At 33.1% G+C, this 24,966-nt stretch overlaps 1 protein-coding gene and 1 long non-coding RNA gene across 2 annotated transcripts in view; both read right to left on the reverse strand.

Annotated features, from left to right (window-relative positions):
• Window positions 1–8,214: 8,214 nt before the first annotated feature.
• Window positions 8,215–9,712, reverse strand: LOC133192299 (uncharacterized). The gene is made up of 2 exons (XR_009721802.1): window positions 9,521–9,712; window positions 8,215–8,674 (listed from the first exon to the last, which is right to left on the reverse strand). It is a non-coding gene; the product is annotated as an uncharacterized LOC133192299 (long non-coding RNA).
• Window positions 9,713–12,650: 2,938 nt separating this feature from the next.
• Window positions 12,651–24,966, reverse strand: part of LOC133192294 (transient receptor potential cation channel subfamily M member-like 2) — a 41,770-nt gene continuing 29,454 nt past the window's right edge. The window contains exons 18-25 of the mRNA XM_061328307.1: window positions 21,935–22,066; window positions 19,715–19,966; window positions 19,143–19,320; window positions 15,650–15,818; window positions 15,085–15,263; window positions 14,021–14,144; window positions 13,393–13,621; window positions 12,651–13,172 (exon numbers count right to left, since the gene is read on the reverse strand). Coding sequence (XP_061184291.1) covers window positions 12,651–13,172; window positions 13,393–13,621; window positions 14,021–14,144; window positions 15,085–15,263; window positions 15,650–15,818; window positions 19,143–19,320; window positions 19,715–19,966; window positions 21,935–22,066 — 1,785 coding nt within the window. The remainder of the gene's footprint in view (window positions 13,173–13,392; window positions 13,622–14,020; window positions 14,145–15,084; window positions 15,264–15,649; window positions 15,819–19,142; window positions 19,321–19,714; window positions 19,967–21,934; window positions 22,067–24,966) is intronic.

The following is a 24,966-nucleotide window of genomic DNA, read 5'->3' on the forward strand; positions in this document are numbered from 1 at the left end:
ATGAAAGATTTTCCAAAGACTTTATCCTAGAAGGATTAAAAATAGTATTAGAAAATAACCATTTTGTTTTTGACAGCAGAAATTTTCTACAAATAAAAGGAACAGCGATGGGCACAAAAGTTGCCCCAACCTATGCCACCCTAGTACTTGGGTTTTTAGAAGAAAAATTGATCAGTGAAACAGACAGAAGATTTGGAAATCAGTTTGCCCAATATATACGCTTTAATTGGAAGCGATATTTAGATGATTGTTTCATTTTCTGGAACAGATCTAAGGAAGATTTACAAGAATTTCATTCAATTCTTAACAATCTACACCCGTCTATTAAATTTACGGTGGAAAAAAGCGGATTGGAACTACCTTTTTTAGATATCCTTATAATTAAGGAGGGTCGTAAAATCATAACAGATTTATACTACAAGAAAACGGATTCCCACCAATACCTTGTATTTAATTCCTGCCATCCTTCACACGTAAAACGTAACATACCTTTTAATATGGCAAGACGTGTTTGTACCATTGTCATAGATGAAACCAGAAGAAACAGCCGTCTACAGGAATTGAAAACTTTTTTACTTAGACAAAAATATCCCAATGATCTAATAGACGTCGCTATTGAAAGGGCCAAGTCAATACCAACTACAGATCTCCGGAGTTCTACAAGAGCAGGGGCCCAGGAAAACAATAAAGAAATCCCGCTTGTCGTTACACATAACCCCCGGAACCTTAATATGTATAATTCCGTAAAACAGTGCTTCCCCATTCTACAACAATCCCAAAATCTAAAGGAATTAATTGACCTGAAGAACATAATCTATAGCCGGCGCCAACCCCCAAACCTGAAGAAACTCCTTACAAGAGCCAAATTTTCGTCAAATGAAGACATACGCACAGTGGCCAAATGTATGGACCCCCTATGTGGAACCTGTCCTTATCTAAAAACAGGAGAGACGTTTACTTTTAAATGTGGTAAAACATTTACCGTAAATGCGAATATGTCATGCAAATCTAAAAATTTAATATACTGTATGACTTGTACTTCATGCGGGGAAAACTACATTGGACAGACCGGTAACAAACTAGCTGACCGCGTAAGAGTCCATAAACAACAAATACGGGACCCTTCTGTCAGGAATACGCCATGCAGTGAACATTTTGATTCATGTGCGAATGGAAACTTTTTAATATTTCCTTTTTATAAAGTTCTAGAAAATAATGAACAATTACGGAGAGCCAAGGAAGATTACTTTGTTAAATTATTTAAACCTAAACTAAATGTAAATTGAACATTATAGCTTAAAATTAGCAGTCTATTTCATCACAATGTACATATGTTCAATTCTCTACTTTTGGCGCCCTAATGACATTTACCTGCGCCAATATATAATGCTGCCTTTATGACGTCACAATAACGACGTCATAACAACCAAGTTGTATTGTTTTTATAAACTTTGTTACACTCTGAAGAGCCTCACGGCGAAAGCGCTTAGTGTAATAATTAAATGTGAACTTGTTTGTTTATCTTGGATTTTATTTTAATTTATATATATATATATATATATATATATATATATATATATATATATATATATATATATATATATATATATATATATATATATATAACCAGTTATCTGGATACAAACCGCGTCATCTTCAAATATTTTCGTAATGTTTTGAGGCAGCTGTGACGTCATCCTTCAAAGTATTGAAACTCTCTGAGAAATAATTTCACAGTATGATGAGAAAATAGAATGCTTTTATATTGATTTAACTTAAGAATGTTTTACTATGTTTTTTAAGTTCTTAAAATTCATTTTAAGAGCTGAAATTGTTCTTAAAATAGTTATACTATTAAAGACATTTCGATTCCTCTGAAGGTAAAACACCCTAGTGTGAAGAGTTATGCATAAATATGAACAGAAAAATTAAAGATATAGCAGTTCTTTCAATTTGTAAAGTTTTATTATATAATTAAATATATTTACCAAAATTAATTTTTTAAAGATATAAATCACAAATTCTAATCATTTTGAATTTCCTTTTTTCCGGAGGATATTATTAAAAACCAAGATTTATTCCCTTTGCACAACATTTCATATATATACTTCTGAACACGTTATATTAGTGTAGTTGCTTGTACTATGCGAGTGTGAGAAACGTCAATTGCACTCATAGCAGATGTTCCGTCTATAGCCCTATGAACGCAATGCTGAGTGCAGGTTCATTGTGGGAGGAAACAGACAGAATGCAAATATAGTAGAATGTTATGTCTATAGTCTCTGAATATAATATCAGTAGAACGTTAGCGTTAATTCTATAGTCTCTGTAGATGAATACAGTAGTCTAAGATGTTATGTCTATAGTCTCTGTAGATAAATACAGTAGAACGTTATGTTTATAGTGTCTGTAGATAAATACAGTAGAATGTTATGTCTATAGACTCTGTAGATAAATCCAGTAGAATGTTATGTCTATAGTCTCTGTAGATAAATACAGTAGAATGTTATGTCTTTAGTCTCTGTAGATAAATACAGTAGAATGTTATGTCTGTAGTGTCTGTAGATAAATACAGTAGAATGTTATGTCTATAGACTCTGTAGATAAATACAGTAGAATGTTATGTCTATAGTCCCTGTAGATAAATACAGTAGAATGTTATGTCTATAGTGTCTGTAGATAAATACAGTAGAATGTTATTTCTATAGTCTCTGTAGATAAATACAATAGAATGTTATGTCTATAGTCTCTGTAGAATGTTATGTCTATAGTCTCTGTAGATAAATACAATAGAATGTTATGTCTATAGTCTCTGTAGATAAATACAGTAGAATGTTAAGGCTATAGTCTCTGAAGGTAAATACAGTTGAATGTTATGACTTTGGTGTCTGAAGATAAATTAAGTTTGCAGTAAAGACCTTTTTTACAAATGTTCGAACAGCAAAAAAAAAAAAAAAAAAGAAAGAAAGAAAAGAAAACACACACACACATAAAACAAACAAAAAAAAAAACAAAACAAAAATTGACTGTGTTAAATACAATTTTTAAGAAATCGTGAAAAGCTGCCGGGAGAAGTTAGATATTTCGGATTGACTTATACATTTCTCATTATGCTACAATACCTTAATATGATGAATCACATCAAAGCCTGACCAGACCAAGGTTTAAGGTCGTAATTCAGTCACATCAACATTTTCATCTAATGGTGAGGACATGTTAACTTTTTTTGATATCTAATTAACTGTCAGTATACATTTACAACCGTCTAGAAAGGAAATACCAGTTTATGCTAACGCTTCATTACTAGTCAGCTTCATCAGTCATAATTAAGTTAATGTCCAGTCATTACCGTGTTGTGATTGTAAATAATTGATCATTTATCATTATAAGAACTCATATGACAACTAAATGCATTGAGTTTCATTACTGAAATTTGAGGTTTTTCTAGCAATTATTGATATATTTACCGGGTATTCTTCGTTTGATTTTTATTTGAATCGGAAGTTCCTTAATATCTTGTCCTCTCCAATTAGATTCCTGTCATCCATGAATTTGACAATGAACATTTTAAGACAAGCATTATGTTATGAACCATCAGTAGAAGGCTATAGCTAATAGAGAATTTTCTTGAAATTCTGAAAAAACAAAAACAAGATTCAGTTACAGAGTATCAGATTTAATCATCAACAAATGTAAAATTACGCCATGACATAATCCAACAATCAGTCAGAAACATTGATTTAATATCACTATAGAAACACTGGCTCCTGTTGCTATAAAATACATGGTTTAAATTACATTATTAGTTTGTTATAGCAAGGCCGCTTCTAAAACATTACGAGTTTCTACAGGTAATTTAGTTGAAATAAAATACATGTATTGGTTATGTAGATATAAACTAAAACGGGGGGAGAAAAAGGAAAAAAATGTATTTTTTTCCCACAATATTTAATCCAGAATTGTTTAAGCCTTAACATTGTTTAGTTAGACAATGACATCAGGAAGCCAATCTATTTTATAAATTTTGGAGGTTTGGGTCAAATATTGTGAAAATTTATAAAATTCCATATATCCATAATATATATAAAATACTATACTGCTTTCCAATGGAAATTACAATCATCCATGATGTATACATACATCATCTGGTATAAGACTAGTCATGTACTTATAAAAATTATAATGAAAATTAATAGCAATGTTTATGGTTTAACAGCTTTTGAAAAAAAATGAATGTATATATATATATATATAATTTCAAAAACAAAATGAAGAACCGGTACAGTTTTGCTGGGTGTATTAAAAATAAAAATCCAAAAAATCACAAAATATTTTCTGCAAGCGCTTTCGCCATGTTAGGCTCTTCAGGCAGTTATACAAATGTCAGGTAGGTTACCTGGTAACGTCCAAAAGCAAAAGTTCATTGTGACGTCATAATAGATCAAGGTAGCGTAAAGTTGCCGTATTAGATAATGTACAAATATTGCATTAACTTGAACACATAATATGCATAAAATCTTACAATATGTTATATAATAATGTATCATTTTCGATTAAGCTTTGGTTTAAAGAGTTTGATAAAGTAGTCCTCTTTTGCCAAACGTAGATTTTCATTTTCATTGGGAAGTTTATAAAAAGGGAAAATCTTAAATATTCCTTTGCCGCATTTTGCAAAATGTTCACAACATGGTGTATTACGCACACTAGGGTCTTTAATTTGTTGCTTGTGTACACGAACCCGGGCATTTAGTTTCCCCGTTTGTCCAATATAGAATTCTTTGCATGTCGGACAGATTGCACAGTAGATAACGTTTTCGGATTTACAGTTCATTGGTGAATTGGTTCTAATTTCCATTCCTGATTTAAGTTGGATTCTATTTCCCTCTTCTAAATATGTACACGTTCCGCATCTTGGATCTCCGCATTTTTTAATGGTTGGAATTTCCTCCTGTGTAGTAAAACGGGCCTTGGTTAACAATTTTTTTAAGATTGGGTGCCTGTCGTCGACTATTGATAATATCATTTGGTTGTATTAAACTTTTCATATTTTCCGATTGTTCTAAAATTGGGTAGAATCTTTTAGCGTCCATAAGGATATTTCTGTTTCGTGGGTTATGGGTCACAACAAAGGCTATTTTCCCGTCATCGGTGGTGTCATCTACACGACGTGGATTTCTAAGGTTCTCTATTGGAATTTTGGACGCCTTGTCTATTCCAGCGTTGATTAAATCAATTGGATAGTTTTGTCGTCGTAGATATATTTTTAATTCCTCCAAACGTCTAGAACGCAGGGTTCTATCTGTAATAATTGTACAAATTCTTCGTGCTAAATTAAACGGGATATTACGTTTTGTGTGAGATGGATGGCACGATCTAAAATCCAAATACTGATGCGTGTCCGTAGGTTTACAGTATAAGTCTGTAGTTATACAGGATCCATTCTTTATAATAAGAAGATCTAAAAATGGAAGTTCCGCACGACTTTTTTCTATTGTAAATTGTATAGAATCATGGAGGTTATTAAGAAGTGAATGGAATTTATTTAATTCTTCTTCACTCTTGGTCCAAAATATGAAGCAGTCGTCTAGGCAACGTTTCCAATTATTTCTAATATAGTTACCAAAGTCGTCATCAAAGAGTTCCGGTATTTTCCCATATAATTGATCCTCTAAGTATCCCATCACCAAGGTTGCATATGAAGGAGCAACTTTTGTCCCCATATATATATATATATATATATATATATATATATATATATATATATATATATATATATATATATATATATACACGCCAATCTGATTAAAATCAGATCTTTGTTTCGCTCCGAAATTCTGATGGTCGCTGTACAAAGATCTGAAGACATCCCATTGAGCTGGCCGCTGGCAGATTCTTTGGATGTGCTTTACGCGAAACATTCCGAAGTAAACGAGTTCCGAAAATACGCAATGACGGCGCCCATGACATTGTTGAAAATTTTCATCTGAGCAACATTTGCGTTGTTTATTGATCGATATGGATGCAAACAAATATAAACAGTGAAGGAAAAGTGACCATACGGAAGATTTTACCTATACGCAGCTTAAATTAACACCCGAAAGGAAAATTCTATTTTGGAACGTTTGTATTAGATGTGCAATGTGTATGTGTGTGCGTTTTTCCCCCGACTCTGAAAATTTGCCGAAAGTTTGAGATGGTCATGATTCAAAAACAATGCTAGAAAACTTCAAATCAAGTGTCAGATCTACGATGGAAATGTAAGTTTAATGTTGAGATTTTTGTTTTGTATGAGTTACGACTACAGAGTTCACACAATGATCTAAACAGCTACTAAAGCTTGCATTTACATCATTTAAATCATCTCGATTGTCTTGATGATTAAATACACGTACTTCCTATTATAATGACACAACAGTCAACCCTAAAGAAAAAAAAACTTGATGACAAAAAAAAATATATGTGCAACGTTTTATTTTTTTTTTACTTCTGTTTTTGTAATTCTTACCCCATTCTCAGTCTTTGATTAATCTCATCCTAACAAATTCAAGTAGAAAGTACTTTAAACTTAAATATTTTTTGTTTAATTCATGTTTGTTATTATTAATGTTGTAGGTGACACATTAGCTGAGTCAATCACCCTGCCTACAAGATTTTTTGCAAGGATGGGAAGGTTTGTGGTGCACATACTATAACATGTTATAAATTTTCACATACACATACTTATGAATTGTAAAATCTTAAAATTGATATATCAATTAGGCCATTCCAACCAAAAGAATCAATTTCAGAACTCCTGATTTTGTTCCCCCCCCCCCCCCGTTCTGTGGAGTTCAAACAAACACACACACACTTAAAAAATGGCCTTTAATACTTTTATCTGACTCATTGACAAGATATTAAGTAAAGAGCAAGAGTCACTTTTTTGGCCCTGAGAATTTCTGAAAAATCAAAACTGCTCAGTTTTGGTTGAAAATGCTGTATTTATAACTTGGACCCTTGGTGACCGTGTATCTATTGAACATGACGTAATTTTCTTTCTAGTCAAAGCATTATGAGGTCATAAAATGTGTCATTTTCCCCATATCCTGTAAATTCCGTTAAAAATGGCCAAAAGTTGAGGTATTGTTTTTTCTATATTTTATACAGAGCACAGCCTTTGATCCGAAAAATATAATTACATAATGAAAGATCTATTTTGGAAGATCACAAAACATGTTTTAATTTTTGGATTGTGGGCTGGGCTCATATTTCAATTCTTTGCTGAAGATAGTCAAATACGTATGTTTTCTGCAAAATTCAAGAACATTGCATTTTCTCAAAGATTGTTTTCCAATACCTGGATTCTCAAAAAGAAATTTTGTTATAGGAAATGAAAGCACTAAGTCTCTAGTCTATTTTATTTTGATGTATGAAATGGGACAGAGGGTGATAGTCATTTAATTGATATAAGGACAGGGCCATTTTATGAATAAAGTGAACCTAGCTCTTTGTATTCTTTTAGCCTCCACAGTGACTATGTTACCACTATTCTGTCATGATAGTTTTATGATGTCCCTGTAAATTATAAGTCAGGAAATGACCCAAGAAAATAAAAGCAGCAAAATGATATATTCTATTTTTGCCTCATCTCCATCCATCATTTTCACATCCTTGAGGCACATTTAAGTATTTAAAACATGGATGCTGGTGGGGCATTTGTATCACACCCACACTTTTAGTTAATTATCATGCTAATTGAGTGTAAGGTTATGTTACTAAATTAACCTGCAAATTTGAATACATGTACATGCTGAATGTTCCTTGAAATAATGTAGAATGTATATATTTTTTAGGTGACTGACACTGTGCATTATTTTTGTGGAGAAAAGTCTGCCATGTTAACCTCTGCTTTCCAAAATACTGAATACATTGCCATTGTGGGAAATGAAAACACAGTATCCTCTATTTCCTGTATCAGTGGTCTAGATCTGGTTCAAGACAAAAGTAGAAAAGCTGAGTCAGAAAAGACGGCATTTCTTCCTATGAAAAAAAGGAATATAAAGACAAAATGATCTTTACTTTGAACCAGTAAAAAATATGTATGCCCTCATTGTCCTGAAATTTTGAATGTGTTTTCATTAGCTGTCTCTGATTAAAATGAAAAAAAAAATCATCAAACTGGTGTCAGCAGCCATTATTGTCCTGCATTTTATAATAAATAAGTAATGATAAACATAATTCATAGAACTTTTTATTACAATTATATATTTCAAGAAAAAGCAAATTGTATACTTTCTTATATTGCATACTTGTCTCTCTAGTTTCCATTGGATATGTTTGATGATTGTAGAATGTATTCTAAACAATGAATGTTCATTGATGCAAGTCTGTTTTAGAACAAATTGGAGTTTCTTGAGAATAAACAACTTCAACTTTTTACTACTGTCTAACTTTTTACTACTGTCTATAGATACACTTTGATTGGTATGACAATAGTTCTTCTGACAGTCCACCAAGCTTAAAATGGGGGGGGGGGGTGCGCACAATACAAGTATAACAACTTTCTTGTTCATCGTCTTCCTAGGTATGTGAGAACACTGGAATAATCTTCGAGTCCAGAAATGGTTTTGAATATTAATGGGTTTAGTTTGAAAAACCAGAGTCAGACAGGGTCTATCATCATTTTCGCTGCTCCCTGAAACAATGAAAAACAAGTAAATGATGGGGGTTGAAATGGATGCTACAAATATTATTTTCAATTAACAACAGCAACAACTATTTTTATTTGTAATCAGAAATAAGTATAAAATCTTTAGTGTCTTTTATGCCATGTTTGTTTAACTGTAAATATTAATAGAAACAGAGGTGAATAATTTAAGCTGCAGGAAGGGATAATTTCTTGGTATTATATTAGAAAGTAACGTGGAAAGGATTTGTTCGATGGAGCTGTGTTGCAGGAAATCTTAAAGAATTTTGAACGTAGTACGTAAGTTTAATTAGAAAGAGCTCTGACATGTTGTGTATGTTAAACAATGAAAGTTCAAAAATGATTTGATGGGCTGGGGGGGGGGGTTAGATATTTTGGGAAGGGGGCTGCAATTTTTATTGACTGACAGGCCCTTTGGGACAGTGGTGCAAAAAAGGCTTATGGTGGTAATGTATACACACCAGACAAAGAATGAATACATGTGAGATCAGAGAAAAACTATAAAAATAAGATTGAACTACAAATCAAGTATCATAATTGATGAAATTGAATCAGAAAAAACTTTGATCATAATATTTTCTTTTCAATGCTTCATTTAATGTGTGTAAAATACCCGATTTTTTTTTTTTTATGAAAATGCTAGTGCAAATTTATGCAACTTGTACGCTTGTGTCAACATTCACTTTATTTTTAAAATGCATTAATTTATGTTCATTACACTTGTGACTGCCTTTGACATCGGACAATCCCTTAGATACAGGTAAAGCCCGTAGATCGATTTATGTTATTTAAAAAAATTCGTGTGAGATTTTCTAGATTGACTTTTATCATTACCTCGATAAAATATTTTGTTGACCTGTCAACTGTCATGGTGCTCCGTCTTGAGTATCACAACGGGACAACACGCCATGGACTTGCAACATCTGAGAGAGTGACATCACATAACCAATCGGAAGAAGAATTCTGCATTTCTGCTTGTACTTCAAACATAATTAACTCGCTATTTCATTTCATACAAAGAACCGATCTGCATTTCATCCACTTCATTCTTATTTCGCCATGTTTACACTATGACCATACCCCTTATATATCCCGATCATTGATTGGCGGAAGACGTAAATTTTCATTGGCTAGTATAAGGTCGTGAACTTTATTCAAAGTTCATTCTGAGGTGACCCTCAATGGGATGTCTTCAGATCTTTGTACAGCGACCATCAGAATTTCGGAGCGTAACAAAGATCTGATTTTAATCAGATTGATATACACGCACACAAATAAATAAATTCAGCTTTTGGATAACTTTTTAAATACAATTCTTTTAAATACCACCTCTTCTTCCAAAGGCATATTCATGTACAGTCATGTATAAATTAAGGTATATTAGACAAGTTACTTTTTATTAACAGCTGCAGTTAGATTATCACAGGGGTTTTATATGTAAAACACAAATGTAGTAAGAGTTGTCGTATACACTAAACACAAACTTTGTAAGAGTTACATGTGGACGGAATTTTAACAGTAATCTCAGTAAGAGAAAAAATAAAACAAAAATTTAATAAATAAATAAATGAACAAGAAAATATATACAAAATAACACCTCTTATTTAAAAAAAATACATTTCCAATCAAAGAAAATTATGTAAAATTAAACCCTGTAAAATCACAAATTCATTGCAAGTACAAACTGTTGGTATGGAATGTTGATTACTTCAAAGGCATTATAAAATATTACGTATATTTATTGACTATTCAATATGGAGACTTCTCTATAGAAATCTATAATCTATGCAATCAGAGATCATAGTAAGCTATTCTAAATATTAAATGGCTGAAAATTCTTGAATAATCATGGAATGACTAGGGAAGGTAATGTATGCATTCTTGATTAGGCATTATACAATATGTAGAACAGTAAAATCACTTATTTTTGTGGGGGTCAAATTTTTGTTGTTTGAGAAAATTCTTTTTTAGATTGCTGGGATTTGATTTCATAGTCATAGAAGAAAAGATACTGGAGTTGTATTTTTTTTTAGAGGACATGAATTTATCAGTCTCTTAATGCCAAAAAAAAACCAACAAAAATTAACCCCCACTAATATTTATAGAGATTTTACAGTATGTTGGGTATGAACTTATCATTATTATAGTGGCATATTTATGCCATCCACATAATCTTTTGTCAACATAGCATATCATGTCAAGTCAAGATAATTATCTCACTAAGTCATGATAACTTCTTGGTTTGTCGACAAACACCGATTTTATATCTTGTCCAGTCGAGATAAACTATCCTATTTTTGCGATAGCTATTTTATTCATGATGCAAGATAAGTTGTCTCGTCATGTCAAGATAGCTAACGCAACAAATGTGATAGCTTATCTTGACTAGACAAGATATAAAGTCGGTGTTTGTCGACAAACCAGGAAGTTATAATGACTTAGCAAGACAGTTATCTTGACTTGACATGATATGCTATGTTGACAAAAAATTATGTGGATGGCATAAATATGCCACCGTACATTATACATCTTATTAAATACATGTATATTGAATACCACAGATTGCTGAGTTAAGATGTATTTTTGATCAGAGATGTAACATTAAGCTACTGATGAAACCTTTAACAATTATTAATACAATATTAAAAACAGTCATGGATACAATGAAATATTGGTTAAAAATTGCATGATATAGTCATGTACGAATTGTTAATTAAAATCTATTTACTCACAAAAGGGAAAAAACTTTCCCCTGGTCAGCTTTATACACAATTTGGGATTAAAATTCACTTTTTTGGCTTTTCTCAGATCAACACAGCTCCTCGTCCTTATTTCTTCATTATAAAAACCTGTATTATCTAAATTCAGAAATAATTGAAGATAATATTTCAGAAAAGCTGAATCTCTAAGGGTCTCTCAAGTCACTGTTTGAGCCTTTGACACTGTTGTACATTTGCATGCAGTTTTACAATATGGATTTTTCAAAAAATAAGATGACAAAGTCGAGAGAATTTTGATACGAACTGTAATTATCATTCTCCACGAAATACAAAATAAAGGAATGGGAGATGTGATACATTTCTGTACTGACTTCAGAAAATCTGACAGAGTCCTACAGGTCCCTACAAAAATTTAGCTAGCTCATAAACAGCTAGATCATTACAAGGTTTTTCTGATATTGTAGAAATTGTTGGAATAAAATTTCAATTAATTCTGGTTATCTCCAACTCAATGGGATCAAGAGAAAACTAAGATATCATATCATAGGGTTCAAGATATTGAGTGTAAAACACATGAAAAGTGGTTGGGACTTCCAAATGACTTTGACATATCCATGTTACATGTATTTGAGATATCTATGTTCAAGATACCAAAGTTAAAATCAACTGCATATAGTTAGATATGTAATGTACATTTTGTATTTGAAATTTCAAGTGATACAAAAACAGTCACTCACCTCTTTTGAAATTACTAAGAAAAAAATCTCTTTAAATACACAGCATTGAATCAAACTTTAAAAAGAAAACAAACGAAAACTGAACTATAGCTTCAAGCATTTTTGTCTGTTAATTCATACAACATCACAGTGAAAGTTTCCCTGCTTTAATACTATAATGCCATGAATAATAATACTTATAAAACTTTAAAATTCATTGTAATATGTTGGTATTTTATTGTTTCATTAACATGATACTTAAGAACAATAATCTGTGAAGTCTCCACAAAAAAAAAATGGTTTTATTTGCAAACACAATTTTCTTCACTGGAAAAAAAAAGCTTGAAATAAATCATCGAAAAAGAAAACTATCAAAATATTATTCCAACATCTAATGCACAATCATTAAACTCATTCCATTTGAGCAACATTGTAAACCTGATTACTTCATATCCTAGTATTTTCCTATTTTTAATCACATGAAAAAAAATTAAAAAATCATAGTTATAAGAGAATTTAACAAAATGTTTAATCCGATTCGGACAATTGGCCACTTCGTCGTCTTTTAAAAACCCTCTTTTTAGAACGCCTTTCATCTTCTGTACTGCTTTCTACCCGAAGGAGGGATTTCTTTGACCGCAGTCTTCTAGGCATGTCAGAATCGGAATCACTTGCCTGCATATTGGACGACCTCGATCTCCTGGGCGTACTAAGTATATCATACGAATCCGGAACTTGGGGACGTGCATTATCTTCACTGTCAAAGGAATCATCAGACAAATTACTTTGTGATGTCTTGCGACGTTGTAAAAACAGATTTTTGGGAGTTGAGTCTGGACCCCCCATTATTGGGGACTTGGTCTGTCGGGGAGACAAATTTGAAGCAGGGCTGGGCATATCTTTCCAAGCCTCACTTTCTGGTTTGGCGTTATTTTGTTGATCCAAGTTTATAATTTTTTCCTCCTCTTGCTGCTTTTTCTTCTTCTTTTCATTTTTATGTTTCTTCTTCTTCATCTTCTCTTTCTTCACTTGATCTTCCTCAACAACATCCTTCAAAATTACCCAAAAAATTAAGGATCTTGGACTTGTATTAAGAAATATGTGACATGTTTCATAAAACCTTTTCCACATGAATGCTACAAATGCTTAAACAGATATTACAAATACTTATTATGTATATGAAAAAACTTGACCTTGACAAAATGAAAGTGAAAGTAAATCCCAAAAACATGACCTTGACAAACTGAAAGGAAAAGTAAATCCCCCTGACCTCCTTTGTTTCTTCTTCGGGTTTTTGCTCCTCTTTCTCCTCCAACTTTTTAGCATAGTCAAGAACAGCTTCAGTCTTAGGCCAACCACTGGGCTCCAGGGGACAAGACTCTAGTGTTGTCTCTCGGGCCATTTTGACTGTCTGTGTGGCACTTAAAGTCTGATTAAAAGAACTGCCTCCGTGGTCAGCGGTCAGTTCCTCCTCTACCAATTTAAACAGCTCTTCAACCCTGAAATGGATAAAGGACTTAATTCTTTTAACTATACCTTTCTTTTTGATATTTTACTTTATACACAAACTTCACTTACCACTTTTGTACATGTAGACAGTTTAGATTCTGTTGAATTTTACCGTTTCTGTAGGTTGGATTCTGTTGAATCTCTATGTATGGATTTAATTTGTCTTAGGAAGCTGACTTAAATATCATTTTTGTAGTTTAGATTCTGTTGAATCTCTATGCTCTGATTTAATTCATCTGAAGAAGCTGACTTACTGTTTTTGTAGTTTAGATTCTGTTGAATCTTTATGTTCTGACCTAATTCGTCTTAGGAAGCTGACTTATATACGGTTTTTTTTTACTTTGGATTCTGTGGAATCGGACTTAATTCGTCTGAGATAGTCAACTTACCGTTTTAATAGTTTAGATTCTGTTGAATCTCTATGCTCTGATTTAACTCGTCTGAGGTAGTTGGCCATTTCCTCTTTCTCAAAGAGTTGTAGAAATTCCAGGTGTCTCTGAGTGAACTGCACACCTGAGATGTACACAAGATATTTATTTTAAAAAAGAAATAGAAATAGAAATTTAAAGAACATATTATTCCACTTGTTATGAACTCCTTTCACTATCAATGCACTTTTTTGTATAATTATGGATTTCCAATTTTATATTTATAAACTTCATATTCTAACTAAAGTTTCCTAGCACATAGCTAGACTCATAAACTTCTGTAAGAACTTAGCCCAGATGGATTTTAGAATTTCAATTTCTTTTCAAATTATGCTGTATGTTGCTTTCAAGATTTTTAAGATAGAAATATCTCCCGCAGGGAATTTCCAACTTATCTGTGTACATAACAGAGAAATTCTTCTATATTTACTCTAAAAATTCCACTTTTTAGACATCTTATGACATTATACTATTTCTTTCTCAATCTCTTGATCCTTAAATTTGCCTTTGATCCCCCTTTTTCCCTCCCTCCTCCTAAACTTTCCCCTTTTCCACCATGAAAAATTTGCCAGGTTCCCTTTTTCTATCATGAAAGATTTCCATTTTTCCCTTTTCTTAGAATTCTATCCTGAAAGATTTGCCAGTTTTCCCTTTTCTATCCTGAAAGATTAATTTGCAGTTTTTCCCTTTTTGTCTATTCTAAAAAAAATGCCAGTTTTCCCTTTTCTATTATTCTGAGAGATTTGCCACTTATTCCCTTTTCTTTTCTATCCTGAAAGATTTGCCAGTTTTCTCTATCTATTCTGAGTTTTGCCAGTTTTCCTTTTTCTATCATGAAAAATTTGCCAGTTTCTCCTTTCCCTCTCCCTCTGCATTGACCATTTCCACTTTTCCTCCCCATAGGTTTTTCCACTTTCCCCTTTTCCATTCACCTTATGATTTTCCAGTTTCCACCTATCCACCCCCCCCCCAAAGTTTTGTTCCCCCCTTCTGTCCTTCCTCAGGAATTGCTAGTTTCCTCTTACCTTTGGATTTCTTTCTACAGCAGGTTTTCCTAGCCAGCCACTTAAAACAGAGGTACACGTGAGGGATGATACTGAGGGGCGGGACCAAGGCTGTCTTGTTGTCAAACTCCATTGTGAGGAAGTACATCTGGAACTTCCAAATCTCGTTAGATTTCTCCTCAACCTTGGTGAAAATATGGCTGGGGACAAAAACAAAATCAGGTCTTGTACAGGTAAACTTAATTTTAACATTTTTTAATTTTTAATATTTATCATTTTAACTCCTTTATTATGGGAATATACAAAGAATTTTTTATGTTTAAAGTAGTTTTTAAAAAGAAAAAAAAAAGCGCCGTTCCTCTTGTTTTGAACATATTTTATTGACAATATGTCAAGGGATTGGACACAAGTTCTAAAAACGTAGATAGTCCTCTCCCAAGAGAGTCCTCTACCTGTTTATATTAACCAGACTCCTTCATATAATAAAATGATAAAGCATTCTTAACCTAAAAACTTAAAATTGAAGCTGTCTGTACATTTATAGGTTAACAGCAGAACTTTCAACATGTACAGGTACTAGACTCACTTGAAGATGGCGATAAGATTAAAGAGTAGGACATTCCCCATGATGAGGTACCCAGCACGCAAGATGTAAACAAGCCAGTACTCCTTCTTAAACTTTGCTAGTGCCACCACGCGTGACATCGTGGAATTAAACTTCATTCCATTCACTTTGTCCATACAGTCAGCGTCACCTTAAACACAATTGTAAAGACTTATTGTTAGACCACTATTTACACATTGAATTGTCTACCATTTTTCCCCAGTCATCACAAATAGCACACGGCCGGTGTGTCAGGTTGACAGGAGATGCTCACTCCTCCATGGCACCTAATCCTACCTCTGATGTTTTTAGGGGTCCGTGTTTGCTCTGCTCCCAATTTCTCTAGTTTCAATGGACTTTTGTGCTTGATTATTGTTAGTTATCTCAATTATTTTAAGGAAAGAAGTGAATGAATTGAGAAAATGCTTTCTGTGTTTATTAATGCACATAAAATGGTTGCAAAGATTTCAGAAAAAAAAATGTATAACCCCCATTATCAAGTTAGATATTTAAGGAATCACTGTCTAGTTAGTAGAGTATGCCAGAGCATCAACGATAGTTGCGAAGCCCGTTATGCATAAATTATCCCACGTTTCCAACTGTCGTTGATGTCCCTGGCATACTCTTCTAACTAGACAGTGATTCCTTATATTTCCATATCATTGTGAAATAAAATTTTAAATTTAGATTTTAAAAATGTAGACTAATAGATTTAAATTACACGAGGCCTCCCATGTCACTTTCAATATCCCCGCCCACTGACGTCAAACACAAAGACAGCCGCACGAGATTTACAGGCATATTAGGCCTCCTTAGCACCTGAGCTATCGCTTGGCGAAATTTACATTCCCGTAGAATGATCAAGAAATCAACTCAACTAACTTTCAAAGAGTTATCACAGAGAAAACAAATGGAAATATTTTTTCTGCAATGTTGCAACTGTTTGTTACTGCATTAACAAAGAAAGGAAGAATTATAAATCATTTATATAAAGTGGGGTGAAAGTGCATGGAATATTACATTTTAAATACTAATATGTAACCAAAGCTAAATGGTAAAACTCTCAACAAATTAAATTGAGGTCAGTAGGCTTTTTAAATTCTCTTACTTTAGCCATATTTTGTGACTGCATCTCAGACTTTAATCTTCCTTACATTTTTCTTAAAATTCAAAACAGAAATGCTTAAGTTCTATTACATGTACATGTATATGCCATTTTGAACAACGATATTTTGGTTTTCAAACCTTGATTTATATGTTCTTACTGTCTTACAGACTGTTGGTCTAACTTACAGAATTTTGTTCTGACTCACTGACTTTTGTTCTTATTGACTTACTGACTTTAGTTCTTATTGACTTATTTTTGTTCTTACTAACTTACTGACTTTTGTTCTTGTTGACTTACTGACTTTTGTTCGTACTGACTTACTGACTTTTGTTCGTACTGACTTACTGACTTTTGTTCTTATTGACTTACTGACTTTTGTTCTTATTGACTTACTGACTTTTGTTCTTATTGACTTACTGACTTTTGTTCGTACTGACTTATTGACTTTTGTTCGTACTGACTTACTGACTTTTGTTCGTACTGACTTACTGACTTTTGTTCTTATTGACTTACTTTTGTTCTTACTAACTTACTGACTTTTGTTCTTATCGACTTACTGACTTTTGTTCTTACTGACTTACTGACTTTTGTTCTTATTGACTTACTGACTTTTGTTCGTACTGACTTACTGACTTTTGTTCTTATTGACTTACTTTTGTTCTTACTAACTTACTAACTTTTGTTCTTATTGACTTACTGAATTTTGTTCTTATTGACTTACTGACTTTTGTTCTTATTGACTAACTGACTTTTGTTCGTACTGACTTACTGACTTTTGTTCGTACTGACTTACTGACTTTTGTTCTTATTGACTTATTGACTTTTGTTCTTATTGACTTACTGACTTTTGTTCTTATTGACTTACTGACTTTTGTTCTTATTGACTTACTGACTTTTGTTCGTACTGACTTACTGACTTTTGTTCTTATTGACTTACTGACTTTTGTTCGTACTGACTTACTGACTTTTGTTCGTACTGACTTACTGACTTTTGTTCTTATTGACTTACTGACTTTTGTTCTTATTGACTTACTGACTTTTGTTCGTACTGACTTACTGACTTTTGTTCTTATTGACTTACTTTTGTTCTTACTAACTTACTGACTTTTGTTCTTATTGACTTACTGAATTTTGTTCTTATTGACTTACTGACTTTTGTTCTTATTGACTAACTGACTTTTGTTCGTACTGACTTACTGACTTTTGTTCGTACTGACTTACTGACTTTTGTTCTTATTGACTTACTGACTTTTGTTCTTATTGACTTACTGAATTTTGTTCGTACTGACTTACTGACTTTTGTTCTTATTGACTTACTTTTGTTCTTACTAACTTACTTTTGTTCTTACTAACTTACTGACTTTTGTTCTTATTGACTTACTGACTTTTGTTCTTATTGACTTACTGACTTTTGTTCTTATTGACTAACTGACTTTTGTTCGTACTGACTTACTGACTTTTGTTCGTACTGACTTACTGACTTTTGTTCTTATTGACTTACTGACTTTTGTTCTTATTGACTTACTGACTTTTGTTCGTACTGACTTACTGACTTTTGTTCTTATAGACTTACTGACTTTTGTTCTTATTGACTTTTGTTCTTACTGACTTTTTTGACTTACTGACTTTTGTTCGTACTGACTTACTGACTTTTGTTCTTATTGACTTACTGACTTTTGTTCTTATCGACTTACTGACTTTTGTTCTTATTGACTAACTGACTTTTGTTCGTACTGACTTACTGACTTTTGTTCGTATTGACTTACTGACTTTTGTTCTTATTGACTTATTGACTTTTGTTCTTATTGACTTACTGACTTTTGTTCTTATTGACTTACTGACTTTTGTTCTTATTGACTTACTGACTTTTGTTCGTACTGACTTACTGACTTTTGTTCTTATTGACTTACTGACTTTTGTTCGTACTGACTTACTGACTTTTGTTCGTACTGACTTACTGACTTTTGTTCTTATAGACTTACTGACTTTTGTTCTTATTGACTTACTGACTTTTGTTCGTACTGACTTACTGACTTTTGTTCGTACTGACTTACTGACTTTTGTTCTTACTGACTTACTGACTTTTGTTCTTATAGACTTACTGACTTTTGTTCTTATTGACTTACTGACTTTTGTTCTTATAGACTTACTGACTTTTGTTCTTATTGACTTACTGACTTTTGTTCTTATAGACTTACTGACTTTTGTTCTTATTGACTTACTGACTTTTGTTCTTATAGACTTACTGACTTTTGTTCTTATTGACTTACTGACTTTTGTTCTTATTGACTTACTGACTTTTGTTCTTATTGACTTTTGTTCTTACTGACTTTTTTGACTTACTGACTTTTGTTCTTACTGACTTACTCTCAACAGCGTTTTCAAAATCCAGTTCCCCATACAGCTGCCAGTATGGGAAAAACAATATATCTTTCAGGATTCCCCATGATGCATCTCTCTGTCTGTATAGCAGTGATTGGCTGGTGACACCATAAGCCAAGAGAAAGACAACCAGAACCAGGAGGAACATTCGCAACTCATCAAACTACAAATCAACAAAATATACTTATTAAACTTTTCATCAAAGGCTCAATAATTTTCTAATAAAACTAGAAATAGAAGAACCTCATATATCATAGGTATTCTATCACTGTTTCACTTCTTACAAAAATTATGCAAGATCAGTCTTTGTCTGCAAATGCAGATAGTGATGTTATTAGTCTCAAAATAAAAAAGGAAATTGCCTGTAAATCATTGCTGACTGCCAGGGCTGGGTTCAAGATCTTAGCGGCTAGAAAGCTCTTCTTATATGTAGAAGGCTAAGCTAGCTGAAGTGGTATGTAGGAATTACAGTGCCTTCATTGACCTAATGGCTAGCCTAGCTGCTAAGCCAGATATTTCTGATCTTGAACATGGCCCATTATGTTGGGAAACCTTACCATCATCTTAATCATGACCAGCTTTGGTCCCAGGCTGCTGTTGGCTGTGTACAACTTCATTATGCGTAGGTAGAAAATGATACTGTTCACGGACAAAATCACCTTGGCCTCATGAGCATAAGTTTCCATGGCAGTGATTCTGATGATAAACGCCACTAGTGCCAGGAGCAAATTTAACATCTCCACTGTCTTAAGGATTCCGTACCAGTCACGTATCTTGCCATGATACGTTGGTGACGGGAACGTCAGAAGCTGTTTGAAAGACAAAATTTATTGTAAAATGAAAATATCTCTACACTAACATGGTTCTTATGTTACAATTGATACAGAAATGTTACAGAAAGATAAGTATATACTATTAACATAGATATTTAGTGTTGTAAACAAGAAGCCCAAGGGCCTTAAAGGTCACCTGAGTATAATGTAATGATCCATAGATTAAAACAAAATAAGTTTATAAATGAATATATGTTGCCCATAAGCAAGAGAAAAAGGATGATCAGGGATCAGCAAAATATTTATTTAGTACTCAATAACAAATCTTATAGTTGATCTATTTATTTGTATGTACTTTCCCCCATTTGTCACTATCCTCATATAGACTAAACAAAACAATAGTTCTAGAGCACTATTAGTTAACAAATTTCATTCTCCCTCACATTGGCCTCTCTTAGTCTTTGAAGATTATTTAATGTACAAAGATACATTATTTTTGTCCCATTTTCATTTATCTATTATTTAAAAGTCTACCTGACCATTGAAAACTATGAAAGTACTTTTTGTATTAAATATCATAAAATATCTTGTATAATTCTGTTATTCAATTGACCTTTTAAGTTACACTATTTACAGTGATTACCTATCATAGGTGAATAGCAAATGGGAATAACTTTGTTCAGTAGCAATTAATAAATTGAACAAAGGGTACAGAATTTCAAAATCTGGTAAAAACACCCTTGCTTATTACAACTTTATATACTTTGTTTGCCTCCTAGATGCCCAAGAGCAGAGAAGATTTTCAAAGAAATAATCCATTTTCATTATATATTCAATATAGCCCTACCCTAATACCACAGCCCCTGACCCAGGGACCAAGGTATTCACAATTTTGGAAGAAACACTCTTGCTCATCATAACAACGCACTTAGTATGTTTCCTTAATAACAATGGACAGAGAAGAATACTTTCTCAGAAATAATGCATTTCTACTATATATTCAAAAGAGCCTCACCCTAACACCAAAACCCCTGACCCAGAGGTTATGAATTTCAAACTATTTGAAAAGACATCTTGCTCATCATAACTATGCAGTTAGTTTCTCTGTTATATAGCCAGGGGCAGAGAAAAAGATTTTCAACAACAACAAAAAAATGCATTTCCACAATATATTCAATAGACTCCTCCCCCCCCCCCCCCCCAACACACACACATGTAACCCTGACTCTGGGGCCACACATTTCACAATTTTGGAAGAGGCATCCTTGATCATCATAACCATGCACTTGGTTTATCTGCTAAATACCCAGGAGCAGAGAAGAAAATTTTCAAAGAATTAATGCAATTTCACTATATAGAGCCTCCCCCTCCTGTAGAACCACTCACTCTGGGGACACAAATTTCACAATTTTGGAAGAGGCACCCCTGATCATCATAACCATACACCTAGTTTATCTGCTTTATATACAGGAGGAGAGAAGAAGATTTTTAAAGGACTTATGCATTTTCACTAAGTAATCAATAGAGCCCCACCCTAACATCAGAACCCCTGACCCAGGGGCCATAAATTTCACAATTTTGGTAGACAGCTCAATCCTCATTACCGGTACAATCATGCCAACAGATTGACTGCTTGATGTCCGGGAGTAAAGAAGAAGATTTTTAAAGATCATTTTCATAGTTTGGCCCCACCCTAAGGCCCCAGGGGGGCAGGGACCATGAAATTCACAATTTTGGTTCCCTTTCACTCATAGATGTTCTATGCCAAAATTGGTTGAAATTAGTTCAGCGATTGCAGGAAGAAGCTGAAAATGTTCAAATGTTACACATTCATACACATTCATCATTTGATGACACACGGCGATGAACAGAAACAGATAGCAATAGGTCACATGAGTGACTCAGGTGACCTAATAATAGTAATAAGTAGCACAAAGGCATTATTCTGGATACACGTCATATGGTTTAGATAAGATTCACTGTATAAATGATTCTTTAACTTACTGTGTAAAGTTCATCCACAATGAATGTGAAAATCCACACCATGCACATGATTTCTATTTCAGTGATTTTGTAAAACTGATAGTCCACCAACAAATAATAGGTAAACAAGGCCACGAAAAATGTGTAAAGAATCTGAAAAACAGAGAATATGGTCAGATACACACAGTCTAATTCTTACATCAACATCACCCAGCTTTACGGACAAGGTATACATAACATTTCTAATTCAAACATGTCATTGAAATGAATGTCATTGTGATAATTGTTGAATCTAGTCAAATTGAACATGTACGAGGGTTGTCCGGTAAAATCGTGGACAAAGCGTTTTTCTCGTAAAATAATGGGCGCACTAAGCTGAAATTTTCAGCAAATGTTTATTCATCATATTTAAGTGCATCTTAATTTTTTTGATAAAATATATATGTACAAAAATAAAGATTTTATTATGCTTGAATGTGCACAGGGTACGGTCCTACGGCGCACAATCAAACAACCAGGGTTTCATTAGCGAATACACGAGTATTATTTCGAAATAAAAGTACTAAATAAAAAAGGTTGGGGTAAAAATTATTCTATTTTTAATCCACTATCTATGATTTCGTCTTTTGTAAAATATCAAGGCATTTGCTTAATTTTTAGCACTTTCCTGAGCATTTGAAATGGGAAAGTGGTAAACAGAACACACGAAAAATGGCGACGTTTGGTGACGTTACGGCGCACCGGAGAGCAGCTCAGTTTGATTTAGATGTAGTAATGACGCCCTAAGAAACTTTAAATGACCACAGAAGAAAAAAATATAAAGATATCACTAGATCTTTAGTATACAAGTGAAATGGGAGTTTTCTAAGCGGAAGCTTTTTGATCGGGTTCCCGGCTAGAACAAAACATACGGACAAACAGCTACTGGCAATAGCAAAAGACGCTGTCACTGTAGACCGTCAATATAAGAAAGCCTGTTTAGTTGAATGATGGTAAGAGTACTGTCCATAACTTACTAATAAATCTTCGGAAGGTCCCAGGTGTGTGCGAGATCGGTTCCTCGACTGTTTATGGAGGAATAAAGGGAAAATCAAGTATGTACATCAATGAAATTCCCGAATTTAAGTGGGGCTTATCCAACTTTTATTTAGCAAAGAGGAAACGTGACGCTGCTTTAGAGACGTTGACGTTATCATCCGTGCGCCGTAAGGCTATACCATACATAACATAAAGTCTCATATTTTGTTTATTTAAGCAGATATCTATTTGAAATTTGCTATGTATATTGATGAAAAATGTACTAAAAAGTAGTGAAAGTTTTAGAAAGCAGTGATGATTATTCTTCAATATCGACAACTTGTCCGCGATTTTACCGGACAACCCTCGTATATATGCTATAAATACAAATTGTATACAGTTGTTAAACAGGTCATGCTGCATGATACTGATGAATGTATGTTACTGTAAACCAAATATTACAGTATTCACGTCATCTTCTATTCACAATTTGTCAGTTTGAAATCAATCTACAACTATTAAAGGACTTTTCGCATGTGTCTAAACTACTCAAAATTATGCACAATTTATCTTCCTTATGTATACATTAATTAATTCCAGTAGTTAGTTTGCAATAAAAATTAGCTATATTATCGATAAAAATTTATGCCCCGATTTTAAAATTGTCCAGTTAATTAGATAGTGAGTCACGTGTTCTGTGACGTCATATGCGACCTTCTTCGATCAGCTGATTGTAAAGACAGTGTAAGATACGAGACCGATATACAAAAAATTGGGGTTTTATTCACCATGGACAACATTTAATCGGATGTTGACGAAATTCCAGAGAATCTTGATATTCAACCGTACATGTTTGAGCCACCAGTGCGTATAAATAATAATGTAAATGCCCAAGAAAGTAGCGAGGAAAGCGAGGATGAAATCGGCAACTAGGAGCAACGGGGTCGCCGTCTTAACACTATTTGGTAAGGATATTTTTAAAAATTATTATGAACATTGTTTTCATTAGAACATGCTACTACTTTGTTAAGGAAATATTGATTTAGAGACCAGAACAATAACTAATAACTAGAATATCAATGATAACGTCGCTCAAAACTACGGGCGCATTTCATGATTCCAGAAATTTCAACAACTTATTAATGAAACGAGTCTAATAAAGAAATCACAGTACATTATTTTAAAAGAAAGCATTTTTATTTATTTACTTGTTTTCTATCTTTTTTTATGTGTGTACAAAGTGGAGGCCAAAATTACTTTCATTTATAAAATCGAAATTTATTTGTTGGTACCTAGTGGAAGAGACAAAGTTTCATTTTTTCAATCTAGTTATTTTTTTTTCATTTCCAAAGGTGTGAATGTGGATGTTGTAAAGTGATGGAAACCAGTACAGAATATCTATGTTGTGCAGAAATTTCCATTATAGATCAGGTTTGAGTGTCCAGTGTGCTTGAATGTATCACTCAATACAGAACTTTCATAGACAATTGTTTGAATGGCAGAGCACTTGAGGTCAGCCTTTATGATTACATTCAAAGAGAGGGACCACTGGATGACAATGAACCCATGAACCAGAAGATTGAGGAAACATTCTACACAAATACAAGGGAAATAAATAGTTTGTGGCAATGAATATTTGCAAGTTAAAGAAAGGCATGAAACACGCTGCTATTTCTAGTACGCAAATAAAAGTTGGTTTACAGTATTTGAAACTGTTGAACAATACATTTGTAGCAACCTTCTTATGATAAATCTGTTGAGCACACCATACAATGAAGATGAACCAGAGTTCATGATGATTTTAAAAATTAATGCTAATAAATGCCCTCTGTTGACATAAGCTGATAGTTATTGGCTTGAAAGGAAGGTTGTTTCAACGCTGCATTTAATTTTTGGAATAATGCTCAACATTTTTGACATTTTTCATTTTCAATATTTATTTTTTACTTTCTGGAAACTTTTCTGGAAATAACCAGGTTGGTTACAATACCATTTCTAACCACGTATTAATATCATAATAATATTCGTAAACCACA

Source organism: Saccostrea echinata, unplaced genomic scaffold (genome assembly GCF_033153115.1).
Source record: "Saccostrea echinata isolate AGI-Se365-2 ecotype Australia unplaced genomic scaffold, CSIRO_AGI_Sech_v1 ptg000025l, whole genome shotgun sequence".
In the NCBI taxonomy this organism is placed as follows: domain Eukaryota; kingdom Metazoa; phylum Mollusca; class Bivalvia; order Ostreida; family Ostreidae; genus Saccostrea; species Saccostrea echinata.